Raw genomic sequence first — 15416 nt, forward strand, 5'->3', positions numbered from 1 at the left:
TAGATAGATAGATAGATAGATAGATAGATAGATAGATAGATAGATAGATAGATAGATAGATAGAGCAGTGAGGCATATAAAAGTTTCAGGGTAGTATAGTAACTCTGGAGAATTGGATTAGGCCACCCCTGACCCGGACCAGGCCAGCTACCAATCAGATGCAGGTGCTTTTCAGAGTGGAGCATCATGTGAGGCAGAAGTTTCCTACAGGTTATTCTACAAACAGGAGAGTCATAAATCATCCTGAAGGCAGAGCTCAGTGTGCTTTAACTGGCACAAAGGTTCACACACACACACACACACACACACACACACACACACACACACACACACCTGTAAGAGCTGCAGAGATTTCTTCTCTTTTCCCAGACAGCAGCTTCTTGTCCCAGTTTTTACTTTTCTATGCCACCAGCTTCCTCCAGCTCTTGCATATAAAGGACGCCCTTGTTTCATCCTCAGATTTATCTCCCAGGTTCTCAGTCTGTGTCCCAGTTGCACCAGAAACTACTAAGACAAAAAAGATTTTCACTATAGACTTATGTTATGCTTTTAATTACAGAGAAACAAAATATATAAATCATAGATGAAATTGTTGGTACTAGGGATGTAAACAATTAATTGTGAATTAAATTGCCATCCACTGGATTAACTCATAGCGTTCGTTTAGACCTCTTTTCACTGTTGTATTTTGGCCTCTGTCCTGAAGAGGGCGCCATTGGTCAACTTTAAGTGAAGCCAGTCGATACAGATTTAAAGATGGCAGCCATGCAGGACAGGAAAGAGAAACAGTTCAAATTGAGTCCAGTGTTGAGATACAAGATCCATTTTATAGCGTAATCTTCTCCTTTTGTTCAGCAACATATTAGCGTCATTGTATAATGAGAAAAAAGGAGAAAATTTCCACCTAAAAATCTCTGAAATATTAAGAGTTGAAATTTTTCTCCTTTTGCAACTCTGAAATTTCCAAAAAATTTTCTAGAATATTTCTGAGATTGGTCTAAAAATTCCAGTTTTTTTTTGCAAATTTTCATTTTTTTGAACTCAGAAATTTAAAAAATTCTTAAAGAAAATTTCTGAGAGTAATGTACATTTTTTGAGTTATTTCTTGCAAAATTTTTGACTTTTGAAAATCAGACATTTCAAAAATTTTCAAGGACATTTTTAAATTTGTTTCTATCTTTCATAGCCCTATTTCTCATAAAGTCACACAGTCGAAAACTAACAACAATAATAATAGATAAAATTGGAGGTAAAATTTTCAGTCATACTTTCACCATGTTGTTCATTTGTTTATAAGTGTCACAGTTTCAAACTTTAATTAGCGAATAATTTAGCAAACTATTTATGTCCCTAGCTACATTTTTATTGAACAAACTAAATACAATATTTAGTTTGGAAACTAAATATTTATTTAGCAATCTAAATGTTTAATTTGTAAACTAAAAATTCAGCTTGCTAGTTTATTTAAAATGCAACTTTGAATGGCATAGCAACTGGCTAAGTAACGAAAATTATTGCTGTTGATTTTTGACTGTGATGGCATCCCATAATCTTCTATTTGATCACATTCTAACTTGAATCTCAAAGTCTAAACAACAGAGAACTAGCATAAGTTTTCAGCTTCTTCAGGACTACGTTTCCCATAGTTCCACTTTTCGGCGCTGGCTGATGACGCAAAAAGGCTGCTACTGTAACCTTGCTCTGTTGTGTTGTTTTCAGATGTGAGTTTGACGTTAAAACTTTCTTTAGCTGTTCGGGTTTTCGGCGTTTCTCCGCAGCCATGAGCAGATATATTCTACCGATTTCCGTGTTCGGGACGGTGGCCGGAAGTGCCGTTTTAATCAAGTGAGTATCTCAGAATAAAGCGACTGGAACTGTCAGGATTTTACACACAACCTGCTGTCACATTTTATTATTTTAGCTCCTATAGTTTCCTTTTTCTCTGTGTTGTAGCAGAATTAGAAGTTCTGTAGCCACAGAAAGCATTATAATTCAGAAAACTTTTAGGATCATTAACATTTTGTTTTGTCCAGACACAAATTTACATGTATCCCAAACTTTACTTATCCCAAATGAATATTAGATATTGTAACTAATATCATCTAAGTACCTTTTAAAAGTTGCTGTGGATGTTGACGTTGTGGGCAGACAGTATCTCCAGTAGCAGTCAGTCTTGCAGTGAATCTCAGGAGGCTTCTGACTGAAGGCTAATGCTAGCAGCTCACAATTCCACAACATGAAGTCCTGGATTAAACCATAAGGTGTTAGCTGCCTTCTACTATACAAATAAAACTTGGTTGATTAGCTAGTGCTGCTAATCCATGTCTTTTACTTTTGCTGCTCCATTTGGATGCAGTAGGACATAAGGTCTTTGCCTGTTGTGATGGATGGAAGAGATCATTTGAACTTCCTCCTTTTTTGATTTGGGGTTGCAGTTCAGGTATAATGTGAGCTTTTGAGATGCTAATGGAAATTTCATAAAATTTTTGACTTTTCACACTCAGAAATTTCCCTATGTTCTCCAGAAAATTTCTGATGAATCTAAAAATTTCTCAGTTCTTTGGCAGAAATCTACTCCTCCTTTTTTTCTGTCTACAATGGCCTCAACATGCTGTTGTACAAATCACTATGACATAATTTATTACTGTTATTACTATTATCCTATTACTAGGATAATAGTAATAACCTATTATTAGGTTATTACCTAATAACCTAATAATATTAGGTTATTAATATTATCTATTATTATAATAGAGAGGTATAATAATACCTCTCTATTATTATTTTCATATAATAGAGAGGTAAGAAAATGTGCTTTTGAGTGTAAAAGGTGAATTTTAATTGGTTTTCCAGGAACCGTGTGACTGGGGGCCGCTGCCCCAGCAAGGCTGGGATTAAAGGGAAGACCGTCGTGATAACCGGCGCGAACACCGGCATCGGGAAGGAGACGGCGAGAGAGCTGGCCAGCAGAGGTCTGGAGACACAACACTTTTTTATTTATTCTGGGCGTTTCTTGCTAGTAGCTGTGCTTTAAAAAAAAAAAAAACTTGTTTTTTGATTTAAAAAAAAAAGTTTTGACATTTGATCAGGCTTTTTTTCCCCTAATTATTTGGCCGTATCAAAATTGGTGTATTTCTGAAAACTGCAATGGAGACACTTTTTCATCATCACATTAGTCACCAGAGGTTTGCGACAGTGGATTCTGCCACTGTCGCAAACCATGAGGAAGTCTTTAACAGGAAGTAGTTGAAGGACGATGTTTATTTATGTTTAATGATTTATCATGTGATCAAACTTATTCACATGTGAACTTAATTACGCTTCTTATTTACCAGATATACCGAAATTGCGATTTCTTTTTAATTAGCGGAATATTTGTTTCGAGCTTTACGAACACCGCATTGAATCTGCTGAGAGGGATTTCTTATGGACCGCTAGCATAGCCGCTAGCATAACCGTTACATGGTCCGTCGTCTTTTTTCGCTCTGTTGGTCATTGTCTCATTGGCTGGTCGCGATTCTACTAAAACACGATGAATATTGTTCTATTCACAAGCACGTAGCGAATTTATAATTATCGTTGTGGTAAAGGGGAGCGTCAGAAAGCGCGATCCACAATAATGGAAAAGAAGAAGAAACTGCGACTACTTCGCGGTCAAACCGGAAGTCCCCAACATTAGTGGAATATTATTGACATTTGTAATAGAAACGCGGCTTCTGTTTCTGGCCTCTTCAGGGGGCCGGATCATTATGGGATGCCGCGACATGGAGAAATGTGAAGAGGCAGCGAGTGAGATCCGAGGGAAGACGCTGAACCCGCATGTTTATGCGTGCCAGCTGGACCTGGCCTCCATGAAGTCCATCCGAGAGTTCGCAGAGAGAATCAATCAAGGTGGAAACCAAACCGAGGTCAGAGCTGGAAACATGAGACAGAGTTTCTAACGAACCTGCTTTTTATTGCAGAGGAGAAGAGCGTGGACATTTTGATAAACAACGCCGGAGTCATGCGGTGTCCGGCGGGGAAGACGGAGGACGGCTTCGACATGCAGCTGGGAGTGAACCATTTAGGTAGTGACCAATAAATGTTTTCATCCAACTGCACCGTCAAAAGCACAAAACAAACGCAGAGAAAGCATTATCAAAGAGTTTTCTAGACATTTTCACTGTTACAAATCTGAAAAGTGTGGCGTGTATTTGTGTTTCTCAGCCACTTGCTGAGAAGAACCAGGGGAGAATTTGCTAACTCCACTAGCCAAAAAGCACACAGTTGGGTAGTAACTTTTACTCAATTACATTTACAAAAGTAAAAAAGTTCAGTGTAATAAAAATACTCCTAAAAGTACATTCTTTCAAAAAAGTTACTCGAATGATTTTACTACAAGTTTTTGCTGGGTGATAAATTGTCCCAGAAGTTACTGGGATACATGATAATCTTGTTGTTTTGAGACCATTTTACTGTAATATAACGGCTAAAAATGCACGAACATATTCTCAAAGATCAATAAACTTTACATTCTAACAAACATTCTGGAACTGGATGGCAGACTTCTGCTAATGTGCTAATAACAGAATCAATTAGCATTTTTGCTAACTCTGAAAACATTTAGTCCCCTAAATTAAATCACTGGAACATTGACCAACATGTTTGATGTGTATTGCTGATTGTTGATTACAGCACACAACAAAATGTAATGTTTGTTTGTTTCTCTAATCTGTGAATGCATCTTGTTTTTTTATTTAATGTGCTGTGCAAATAAACGTGATTGAACCTGATTGATTGAAATGCTTTAAAAATATCTGAGATAAATCAACAGAACATCAAATAAGATGAATTATAAACAAAATTGTCCTTCAAAAAAGGGCTAGTTGAGACCAAAGCACCAGACTTTAGACTTTTATCAAGCAGCTTCTGGTAAAAAGAGAAAAACAATAAACCATACAAGTGGAAATTATTGTGTTTTAATTTATTATGCATTTTATTGATTTATTGCCTTTTTGCTAGCAGTAAAAAATCTTTCTCTTAAACTGTAAACCTAGTCCAAGCCTCTGACTTCCTCCAGGCCACTTCTTGTTGACGAACCTCCTGCTGGAGAAGCTGAAAGACTCCGCCCCCAGTCGTGTGATCAACCTGTCCTCGCTCGCCCACATCGTTGGAAAGATCGACTTCGACGACCTGAACTGGGAGAGGAAGAAGTTCGACACGAAGCAGGCGTACTGCCAGAGCAAACTCGCCAATGTTCTGTTCACCAGGGAGCTCGCCAAGCGGCTAGAAGGCGAGTCCGCCGGCCGCTGCGTTCGGTGTGGGAGGCGGTCCGGCCTGCGATGAGCGCGGTGTTCTAACCTGAGGTGTGTGTGTGTGTGTGTGTGTGTGTGTGAGACAGGCACCGGAGTGACGGTGAACGCCGTGCACCCTGGGGTCGTAGCCACGGACCTTGGCAGACACACCGGCCTGCACCAGTCGCAGTTCTCCACCACCGTCCTCAGTGAGTCTCTGCTGAACTGTTCATTAGGTTTTTAATAGAGAAACATCTGAAAAGTGTGGCATACATCTGTTTTCAGACAATCCGAGAGCCCTAAGTAAAAATCACTGCAACCAAAAGTATTTAAAAATTACTCACAGATCTGAAATGTGTGGAGTGCACCTCTATATTGATCCTGGGAGCAACTTTTCACTGCAGTTTCAACTGAAAATCTAAACAGAAAATTTAATGTCTTTATGCAAGTTCTCAATTGAATTTGGGTCTGAACTAAATTTGTCACTAGTTGCTTATTTTAAAAAGTTGCTAGATTTGTTGCTAATCGTTTTTTGAAAACTTCACTAAATTTGACGCTTGTTGCTTTTTGAAAAAAGCAACTAGATTTGTCATTGGTCACTTTAAAAAAAAAGTCACTGTAGTTGTCGTTTGTTGAATTTTTAAAACTGCTCCTGAATTTGTTGCTTGTCTCTGGTGGATCTGAGAAGTTGCTAAATATAGCCACAAAGACGATAAACTGGCAACATTGAACCTGGTATCACCCTCTGCCCCTTCCTACTCTCAGCCACGCCCACATAATCTGTAAACACACCTACATCGTCTCTTAGCCACGCCCACATCATCTGTAAACACACCTACATCGTCTCTTAGCCACGCCCACATCGTCTCTAAACCACGCCCACATCATATCTTAGCCCACATTGGTGGAATGTTTTGGAAATTCTCTGTGGGCAGGGCTTAACTTTTATATTGGGTTTAGTTTCCCTTTAAACTGGAAACATTTTAGTTCTCCACTACTTTACTACTTTATGTTTAGCTATCATCAGAAATCCTTACAAAATCTGATGATATTTCTGATTATAGGTGAAAATAATCAGAGACTATTTGCTGTTAGCCTCCTCTTCTTCGTGCTCTTCCTCAGGCCCGTTCTTCTCCATGCTGGTGAAGAGTCCGGAGCTCGGCGCCCAGCCCAGCGTGTTTCTGGCCGTGGCGGAGGAAATGGCGGGCGTAACGGGTCGCTACTACGACGTGATGACAGAGAAGGAGCCGGCACCGCAGGCGCTGGACGACGCGGCGGCACGGCGGCTGTGGGAGATCAGCAGCAGGCTGGTGGGCCTGCAGGCCAACACGCCGCCTCAAGCCACAACCGGACCCACAGAACCAGAACCAGCTGGAAATTAGCTTCACTTAGAACGAGGAGGTACAAACTGTGGCCCAGGGCCATTTTGTGGCCATTGGATTAATTCTGCGGCCCCAACTGTAGTTCAAGAACTAAACTTGTTCTTTTAATCTTTTAAAATGTTAAGTACGATCAAAATTTACCAAAAATTTTACTCATGTAAGAGTAAAACTACTTCAAACGTTAGGGGTAAAGTGGTATTTAAAGTTACCCCTTTAAATAAAAAGGCAAAAAGTTTATTTAAAGATGGTGAATGTTTAAAATAATGTCTTTGCTCAGGGACTCTGTTCTACTGTGTTGGAGTTTCTGTTAAATAAAGTTGGCCTACGGCGCCACCTGTCTGCCAAACATTTACATGCTGCTGCTTAAAAATAAATGACATGAAGCCTCAGCTGTTCAAAACTGGCAATTAATTTCATCATGTTTGGCAAATTTTAGATTCACAAATATATTTTTTTATCATCTTCACCTTTTTTTTACAGTTTTTATTTAGTAAATTGAGCCATGTTTATTATTTGCAACAAAAAGAAACTGAATGTTGTAGGTCACTTAATATTTTTAATTTATTCTAATGTTTATAATGTTTGCTTTTGGGGGGGGTTGTACCATTATTGTAGAAATCTATCCTCAAGGCACATTTTATTTCATATTCTGTTCCTCGTTTTTCTAAGCAACTGTGTTTTTTCAATAAAAATCAAAAATAAATGAGTGAAATATATTTTAGTATATTTTTATTTAGGTTTGTCACCTCATGATGTTTGAATCCTTTTTGTTCATGGAAGGAAAGAAGAATTAAAATGTTGAGAGAAAACAAATTTGAATTCTGCTCCTGTCGTATGGAGCTAAATTGGGGCCATAAAGTTGGTTCAAACGAAAAATGTTCTGAATCTAAAAAATAATTTTGCAACTTGGAAAAAAATAACTTGAATCTGATAAATTATTTTGCAACTTGAAAAAAAAAACCTGAATCTGATAAGTAGTTTGAACATTTTTTACATGTTTTTTTTTCAGTTTCTGTTTCAGGTATTTTTTTTTAGTTTAATTCTTTTTAAGATGGCCCCGATTTAGTTCCAGGCATCCATAATAGTTTTACTTTTCTTTCAGTTTCAAACTTTGTTCAATTTCAAATATTTTCTTCAGTCTCAACATACGTTTTAAGTTACAAATGTTTTCTTTAAATCTAAACCTTTTTTCAATTTCAAAATAATTTTCCAGTTTAATTTTCTTTTTCAGCTTCAAATATTTTTTAAATTGTCCTTTAAACATTCTTTTCAGTTTCAAAATCTTTCAGTTTCAAATATTTTTTGTTCCATTTTAAAGATATTTTTCTTTTGGAAAAAAACTTTATAGCACCAGTTTAGCTCCATACGGAAATCCAGTTAGGGAACTCCTCATCTTGCTTTTGCTCTCAGACACATCAGAGAGCAAATTATCCTCGGTTTCCGTTTCACTGATCTTATTGTTGTTGCTGAAACTCCCGACGACGGGTCGTTCAGCTCTAACGGAGACTGATGAGCATCGACCGGAAACCGGAAACCCGAATCGGTTGGTTCGGTGTCGTTTTACAGGAGGAGAAACTCTCTGGTGCTGAAGCTGATAGTGCAAATGAAAGAAAAAGTCACTGGTTTTCAGTCCAGAGTCAAATCGTTTCAGAGCTTCAGTAAAATATATTTTAATTCTGACTTTTAAAAAAATCAATATACGACGCAGTGTCAGTGATTTTGCAGATAGAAAAAAAGATTTTCGCAAAAAACTATTTTTTTTTATGAATCTCAGAGTTTTATGAAGAAGAATCTTAGATATTTCTGAGATGGAAAAGTTGAAATTTTGCTCGAAGAAACAGCCATTTCTGAGTCTCAAAAGTCAAATTTGTTTTTTTTTTTGTTTTTTCCAGCTCAGAAAATAAAATATTTTCTAGAAAATTTCTGAGATTAATCTCAATTTTTTTTCTAGCATATTTTTGACGTTCAGAGGTCAGAAATTCACTTTTTTTTCTAGAACATTTCTGAGTTTTTATTATCAAATTTTAGATTCTTCAAACTCATAAATTTTCAAGTTTTGTTTAGCAAATTTATGATTACTCTAGACTTTTTTGGCAGAAATGTACAACTTTTTTTCCTATATGCCCCATAACATATTACAAGAATATATGTGTGTGTGTGTGTGTGTGTGTGTGTGTGTGTGTGTGTGTGTGTGTGCGCGTGCGCGTGTGTGTTTTAGGATAGATTTAATACTCCGTCGTAATAATGAGACTTTTATGAACGGAAATAGACAATTACAGGAAAAGACTTCATTACCCAGAATGCATCAGTGGAATTGCGGCGACAGCGTTCAACGTCCAAGGTCCATGTTGTCCTCCTGCAGAGCCTGAGGAACCGATCTGAAGAAGTTCTCTGTGACAAATCTGGGTTTTAGTTTGTTTTTCTTCAGTCACGCTGAACAGAACCAGAATCAGAACCGGAACCAGCTCATTTCTTGCAGCAAAAGAACTGACAGAAACGACTTTAACTGGACCGAAGTGAACAGAGTGAGTTAAAAGCTGTTAAATTCACTTAAGTTTAAGTTTACATTTTATAGAGATGTCTGTAACACAACTAGAGAAACGTTTGACTTTGAGGCCAGAATTTAGTAAAAATAAACAACATTAAGTGTTTCTTTGCTTCCCAGTTTGATCCTTTTAAACTCAAACTGGGATGTACTGGAAACCCGAACACAGCAGCAGGGACTTGCAAAGCTTTGGAAAAGTATTCACACCTCTTTTACATTTTGTTGCAGAAAATTCTCTGGATTTCAGGAGAAGTTGTGCGTAATTGTGAATAGGAAGAAAATGGATTCATTATTTTTTTTTCTCTATCTTTAGATTTTCATAAAGAAAACAACAGCAAGTATGAAATACTGGAAGCTTGCTCCACAAAGCGGAAGTCCTCCAGACCACTAGGGGGAGTCTGAAGTCAGAAAATACTCAAAGGGTGCGTTTACACTGCAGCCTGAAGTGACTCAATTCCGATTTTTTTGACGTAATGCGACCTGTATCTGATCTTTTCATGGCAGTGTGAACAGCACAGGTCGGATTCTTTTCCGAATGTGATCCATATCCGATACGTATCCGATTCAAATGCGACCATGACGTCCAGGTCGCATTCATCCGAACTGAACGTCACAGTTTCTCAACAAATCTCACTATTCTGCGTCCTGATACGCGCAAGTGGGAAGAAAAACAACAACCATGATGGAATATATGAGGATTAAGTTGTTAATATGCTGCTCCGGTGGGACAACAACTTCAAATGTGTAAGCTAAGCTCCACCGTTAGCCTCCATGTTTACTTCCGCAAACACTGAGCACTTCTTCTTTTTATGGCGGTTGGCAGAACACTGAGAACGCTGACGCTATGGCGCCCTCTACTGCGCATGCGGGACACTTTCAGGTCTTTTGCCCGTTTACACTGCAGAACGCATACAGGTCGCATTTACTGGCAGTGTGAACGGGCCCGGCAAAAAAATCGTAATTGAGTCACTTCAGGCTGCAGTGTGAACGCACCCAAATATGCTGGAGTTCTATAATTTTGTAAAAACACGAAGTATAACACTTTCTTTCTTCCATCTTTCTTCTCATCCCATCTTTCCTCTTTCTGGTATCGTAGGATTTGGTGATCGACTCCCCCTAGTGGTCTGGAGGACTTTGCAGAGCTTGAAAATGCAGTTTTAGCTTTTTGCGTAACTTTTTAAAATTTGTTTTTGTGTATTTTGGAGTTTGAATCATGCGTGTTTTCCTCCCCTTTCACAGTTTGCTGTGTGTTTCCATCTGACACCCTCCATACATTATAAACTGGTTACAGGTCTAATACGGTGACCTGATTCCTTCTGGGGTTTTTCATCAGTATGGCAGAACACAGAAGAGAAGAGCTTCCTGAAGATGTTGATTCAGACGACTGCTTGGCTTCATACACACACATCTACAGCCCAGATTTACTAAAGTAAGCATCAAATATTTATTTGTTTATATCTATACTTGTGATTTCTTGGATAAATGCTGCATTTTCGTTTCACTGCTGAAAAGAGATGTAATGTTTTGTTTTGTTTTAGAGATCAAGTTGCTTTCATCACTGGAGGCGGATCTGGAATCGGACTTCGTATCGCTGAGATCTTCATGAGGTGAAGGATTTCCCGTCTGTTTACTGATTTTAGTTTTAATCTGATGTTAATAAAGGCCGGGAACAAAAAATATTAAAAAGCTAGATATATTATTATTATTATTATTATTATTATTATTATTATTATTTTAGCACATTGGCACTAGTGGAACTAATGTTTGTGATTGGTGCTTTAGTTAACGCTGCCCGCTAGTGATGATGGGAATCGACATTGTTGAAATTAGCACTTTAGCATTAGCTTCCACTGAATAAAATAGTGGTGTAGCGCTTTAGCTTTAGTGGAGCTAATGATTGGTGCTTTAGGGTTAGCACAGCTAACTTTATTTGTAGTTAGCATTGCCCACTAATGTTGGGTGTAAACACCATTGTTGAATTTAGTGATTTAGCATTAGATTCTGCTAAATACAATGGTGGTGTAGCACTTTAGCACCGTCTTCAAATAAATATCATGCTATTATAGACTTTCACATTAGCGTAACTATTGTTTAATGATTTAGAGTTAGTGCAGCTAACATTTTAGCTAGCAATGCCTGCTAGCGATGGTGAGTTGGTAGTTTTTGTAAAATATTTTGTTGATATAGCACTTTAGCTTAGCTTCTGCTAAATACCATGGTATTGTGGTGCTGTAGCATTACTTTATGCTAAATAACATGTTGGTGTGGTGTGTTGGATTTTAGTGAAACTGTTTGTTATTGGTTCTTTGGGCGTAGCTGCACCTGAAGCTTTTTAGCTAGTAGTTCTCACCACTGATTAACAGTTTTTGAATTGTGGGAGGAGCCTCCCCCTCCCCCTTACATTACATCATGTTCTCAGTTCAATAATTATTTATTGTCTTTCTTTTCCAGACATGGTTGTGACACGGTGATCGCTAGCAGGAACCTGGACAAGCTGAAAGAGGTTTTCTAATCATTTGCCCAGTTCTGGTTGAGTGTTATCTATGTGCCATAGCTCTGCGTCGACTTCATGAAGATATTTTCTAGGCGGCGGTGAAGCTGTCGGCTGCTTCAGGGCGACGCTGCCTCCCTCTGCGGATCGACGTGAGGCAGCCTGATAGCATCGCAGCCGCTGTGGACGAGACGCTGAAGGAGTTTGGCCGTTTAGACATCCTGATCAACAGTACGTGATTTATCCCGCATCGCGTTTCTGTTCGCCTGAATTCCCCCCAAAGTGATACAATTTTAATGAAATGCAGCAGAGTTATTCAACTGAATGTTCATTTTCTCTCAGTACTCTTTTAAATTATATCAATAAAATAAGCAACATTCTCATTTCAAAACACCCTTTTTGCTAAATTATTAAATAAATACACATGAACTCAACAAAAAAATGTTTATTGTTTTTAATCTGTTATTCATCCATCAGATTGGTGCAAAGTTCAGTTTTCCAATATTCCAGGATCTTCTGATCATCCATGGAGAATATTTAAGTTGATATAGAGGACAGAAACTGACATTATTACAAATAAAAGCAGAAGTATATATATTTTATTTTTTCTTTTCCACACACATTTCTTTTCACCAAGAAATGTTTGTTTTTTTCTATCTCTGTATACGTGCGTTTTCACCAAGAAATGTATATATGGAAAAACAAAATATATATTTATTTCTGCTTTCATTTTTCATTATATCAGTTGTGGTCCTCCATACATAAATCCCTCTTTAGAAACAGTAAAAAAATCTTAACGCAGATGCTGCTGGAAACTTCCTGTGTCCTGCCTCTGCTCTCTCCTTCAACGCTTTCAAAACCGTCCTGGAGATCGACACCCTGGGAACCTTCAACACCAGCAAGGTGGTTTACGAGAAATGGTTCAAGGTACGGGGCTCCATCTGGGTTGTTTTCACAAAAACATTTTTATGCTTCAAAATGTGCTTTAATCTGCAACATTTTACTTTAAATCAATGAAACAATATCTGCCATTATTAGAAAGGAAGTGAACATTTTGACATTTTGACTAGGATCCAGTTTTAAAGACCGTGATGCTGACCAAACGCATGTAAACTTCTGAATTCAAAGACGGTTGCAAAACATTTCTGAAAACAATGTTTTTGCCAATATATCTGGCATTTAGCAAATATAAATAATTTTGTTAATTCTAACGAAGCTAAAACAGGAAAAGCAACTACTTTTCCATTCATCATATAACTGCACAATTTTAAATTTAGAAACAAATTTGTTTAATGGAAACATGCAAATAAAAATAACTTGTTTTTCTATAGAAAGTTTTGACGTATTTCGTTTTGCAATTGGTTTATTTCACAAAACTGCAATGGAAATACTTTTTTTTCTGCATCATGTTAGTCACATGATCAACAACTAAGTGTTACTACTGGCAGAAACGACAAAGATGACAACAGGAAGTGTTGTAACTGAATTACTTGCATCTTTTAAAGGGACAGTAACATGTAAATTTGACTATTTGAGCTGCTAAAAAAGGGCAGTAGGTTTGCTAAATGTTTTGCAGTCAATTATCCTCCTAATGCTAATGCTAACAAGTGCGGCTTCTTTCCCAGGATCATGGCGGCAACGTGGTGAACGTCTCGGCCACGCTGGCATACCGAGGCCAGGCCCTGCAGGTCCACGCTGGCTCTGCCAAGGCAGCAAACGGTGGGAGCATTCCTGCTTTTATTTCCTGTTTTAATGTGATGAATAAATAAATGACAGGAAGCTGCTGCTGCTGTGTTTTAGATGCTATGACGAAGCACCTGGCGGTGGAGTGGGGGCCCAGCGGAGTGCGGGTCAATGCCGTGGCCCCCGGTCCGATCTCTGGTACCGAGGGTTACCGCAAACTCGGTAAACATTTAACCCATTAGATTAGTGGTAGGACTCAATAAAGATTTTAGTTAATGGCAATTTTAATCATTAGCCCATTTATGGGCAAAATGAGCAACATTTTCAATTTAAAACCCATTTTTGCTGCTAAATTATTAAGTAATTAGACATATGAGCTCAGCAACAGATATTTATTGTTTTTAATCTGTTATTCAGCTGAAATTTCCAACTTGTGAAACTCAGAAATTTAAAAGTCAAAAATTTGTGACTTTTGGAAAATTTTGTTTAGAACGTTTCTAAAATTACTTTCAATGTTTCAGATGTTTTTTCGTATAAATTTTCTAATTTTGTAGCACAGAAACATTTGAGTCTTTTTGTGCAAATCTTTAACTTTTGGAGATCAGAAATCTTCTTGTTTTTTCCAGAATTGTTCTGAGATTAATCTAAAAATGTAAACGTATTGTCAAGCAAATGTTTGTCTTAGTTTTTCCTAAAAGAAAAATTTCAAATTAATCTAAAAGTTTCAGAATTTTTAAGATCTTTTAGCAGAAATTTTCTCCTTCTTTTTTCCCCATCAGAGACTCCGTCATAGAAAACATGCCTGACTTGCTTTCCATTGTTTCCCAGGCGGTCCCGCTGCCGAGGCCGCGGGTTCGTTCCAGGGCGTTCCTGTGCAGCGAGCCGGCAACAAGACGGAGATGGCCCACTGCGCTCTCTTCCTGGCCAGCCGAGCGTCTTCCTACGTGACGGGCGCCATCTTGGTGGCGGACGGCGGGGCGTGGCTGACCTCGCCCAACGACGTCTCGGCGCTGCTGGGTATAGCCGCCTCTAAACGCGCTAAGCTGTGAGTCCTCCTCCTGACCAGGTGTGTAGGAGGAGGTGCAGCTTCTGGAGAAACGCTCCTACGGAGAACGGTTCTGATTCTGTCCAAACAGAAAAACGAACATCTTTTAATTATATTCATTTCGTTCCTTCAGGTTACTGGTCGCCAGAAAAGAGGAAGGACAAGTAATCAGGAGAAATCAGGACCTTTCTAAAGAAAGAAAATGCAACTTGTGGACAGTGTTTGATGTTTATTATGCATTTTGCTGCTTTAGGTTTCTAGTAGAGAAGAACACAAATAAATTATGTTCGTATCGTTTATAAGGAATTATGACTGTGCATTAGGATTAAAAAATGAATACATTTCAGCCAAAAAATGTGAGATACTTCTTAAAAAAATATTCTGAGTTTCAGAATTGAAAATTTGCTTTAAAACATCTCAAACATTTTGATATCAATTTCTGAAATTTTCTTGAAAAACCTCTGACATTTCCGACTTCAAAAAGTGAAAATAATTGCTAGAAAAAAATCTTAGAGATTTTATAGAAAAAACTCACAAATTATTTTAAAATTTTTTAGTTTTCAATTTTGAAATGTCAAAAATTTGCAAAGAAAATCTGAAGTTTTTAGATTAATCTCAGGCATTTTCTAGAAAATATTAGAGAAAAAACTGAAATTCTGAGATTAATTTCAGAAATATTCTGGAAATTTAAACGTTGAAAATTTGTGAGTCCTGAAAAGGTTTTGAGTTTCAAATTTTAAATATTTGCTGCTTTTTAAACTCAGAAATTTCATAGTTCTTTTTTTATTATTTTTATTTTTAGAACATTTCTGAGCTTACTCTAAAAATTTCTGAGTTTTAAAAGTCAAAAATTTGCTGGAAAGAAACATAGAAAACTGAAAAATAAATCCTTGGATTGATCTAAAATTGCAAAAGTTGTTTTCTACTTTTCAAAAAATCTTAGAAGTCTTGAAATCTTTCAGTGTTTTGGCAGAAATGTACTCCTCTTTTTTCTGTC

The 15416-nt window shown here is 37.6% G+C and overlaps 2 protein-coding genes across 5 annotated transcripts; both read left to right on the forward strand.

Moving 5' to 3' along the window:
* Nucleotides 1-1487: 1487 nt before the first annotated feature.
* Nucleotides 1488-7367, forward strand: LOC103156077 (retinol dehydrogenase 13). Its single transcript, XM_007577989.2, has 7 exons — nucleotides 1488-1845; nucleotides 2854-2972; nucleotides 3736-3891; nucleotides 3963-4067; nucleotides 5060-5272; nucleotides 5381-5482; nucleotides 6396-7367. Exons 1-7 carry the CDS (start codon nucleotides 1781-1783, stop codon nucleotides 6653-6655), a joined length of 1020 nt encoding a protein of 339 aa, XP_007578051.1. The 5' UTR covers nucleotides 1488-1780; the 3' UTR covers nucleotides 6656-7367.
* A 1591-nt stretch (nucleotides 7368-8958) lies between these two features.
* decr2 (2,4-dienoyl CoA reductase 2, peroxisomal) lies at nucleotides 8959-14716 on the forward strand. Of its 4 annotated transcripts, none has more exons than XM_016664039.1 (10): nucleotides 8959-9180; nucleotides 10440-10629; nucleotides 10739-10807; nucleotides 11652-11703; nucleotides 11787-11922; nucleotides 12494-12618; nucleotides 13317-13410; nucleotides 13492-13596; nucleotides 14203-14440; nucleotides 14553-14716. In XM_016664039.1, the coding sequence occupies exons 2-9, from the start codon at nucleotides 10535-10537 to the stop codon at nucleotides 14421-14423; spliced, it is 897 nt and encodes a 298-aa protein (XP_016519525.1). In that variant the 5' UTR covers nucleotides 8959-9180; nucleotides 10440-10534; the 3' UTR covers nucleotides 14424-14440; nucleotides 14553-14716. The 4 variants fall into 4 exon arrangements, with proteins under 4 accessions (XP_016519525.1, XP_007578053.1, XP_007578052.1 ...); XM_007577991.2 differs by having other exon boundaries at nucleotides 14203-14391; XM_007577990.2 differs by having other exon boundaries at nucleotides 10492-10629; nucleotides 14203-14391.
* Nucleotides 14717-15416: the final 700 nt, after the last annotated feature.

The sequence above is a fragment of the Poecilia formosa genome, unplaced genomic scaffold (genome assembly GCF_000485575.1).
Source record: "Poecilia formosa unplaced genomic scaffold, Poecilia_formosa-5.1.2 Scaffold463, whole genome shotgun sequence".
NCBI classification, from domain to species: Eukaryota; Metazoa; Chordata; class Actinopteri; order Cyprinodontiformes; family Poeciliidae; genus Poecilia; species Poecilia formosa.

Excerpts from the sequence above, each read along its gene's own strand:
- LOC103156077 (XM_007577989.2), top strand. The coding sequence starts at position 1,781 with ATGAGCAGATATATTCTACCGATTTCCGTGTTCGGGACGGTGGCCGGA. Across the intron at positions 2,973-3,735 it reads GAGAGAGCTGGCCAGCAGAG|GGGGCCGGATCATTATGGGA; the intron begins GTCTGGAGACAC and ends TGGCCTCTTCAG. Across the intron at positions 3,892-3,962 it reads CGCAGAGAGAATCAATCAAG|AGGAGAAGAGCGTGGACATT; the intron begins GTGGAAACCAAA and ends TTTTTATTGCAG.
- decr2 (XM_007577991.2), top strand. The coding sequence starts at position 10,535 with ATGGCAGAACACAGAAGAGAAGAGCTTCCTGAAGATGTTGATTCAGAC. Across the intron at positions 10,630-10,738 it reads TACAGCCCAGATTTACTAAA|AGATCAAGTTGCTTTCATCA; the intron begins GTAAGCATCAAA and ends GTTTTGTTTTAG. Across the intron at positions 13,411-13,491 it reads CTCTGCCAAGGCAGCAAACG|ATGCTATGACGAAGCACCTG; the intron begins GTGGGAGCATTC and ends GCTGTGTTTTAG.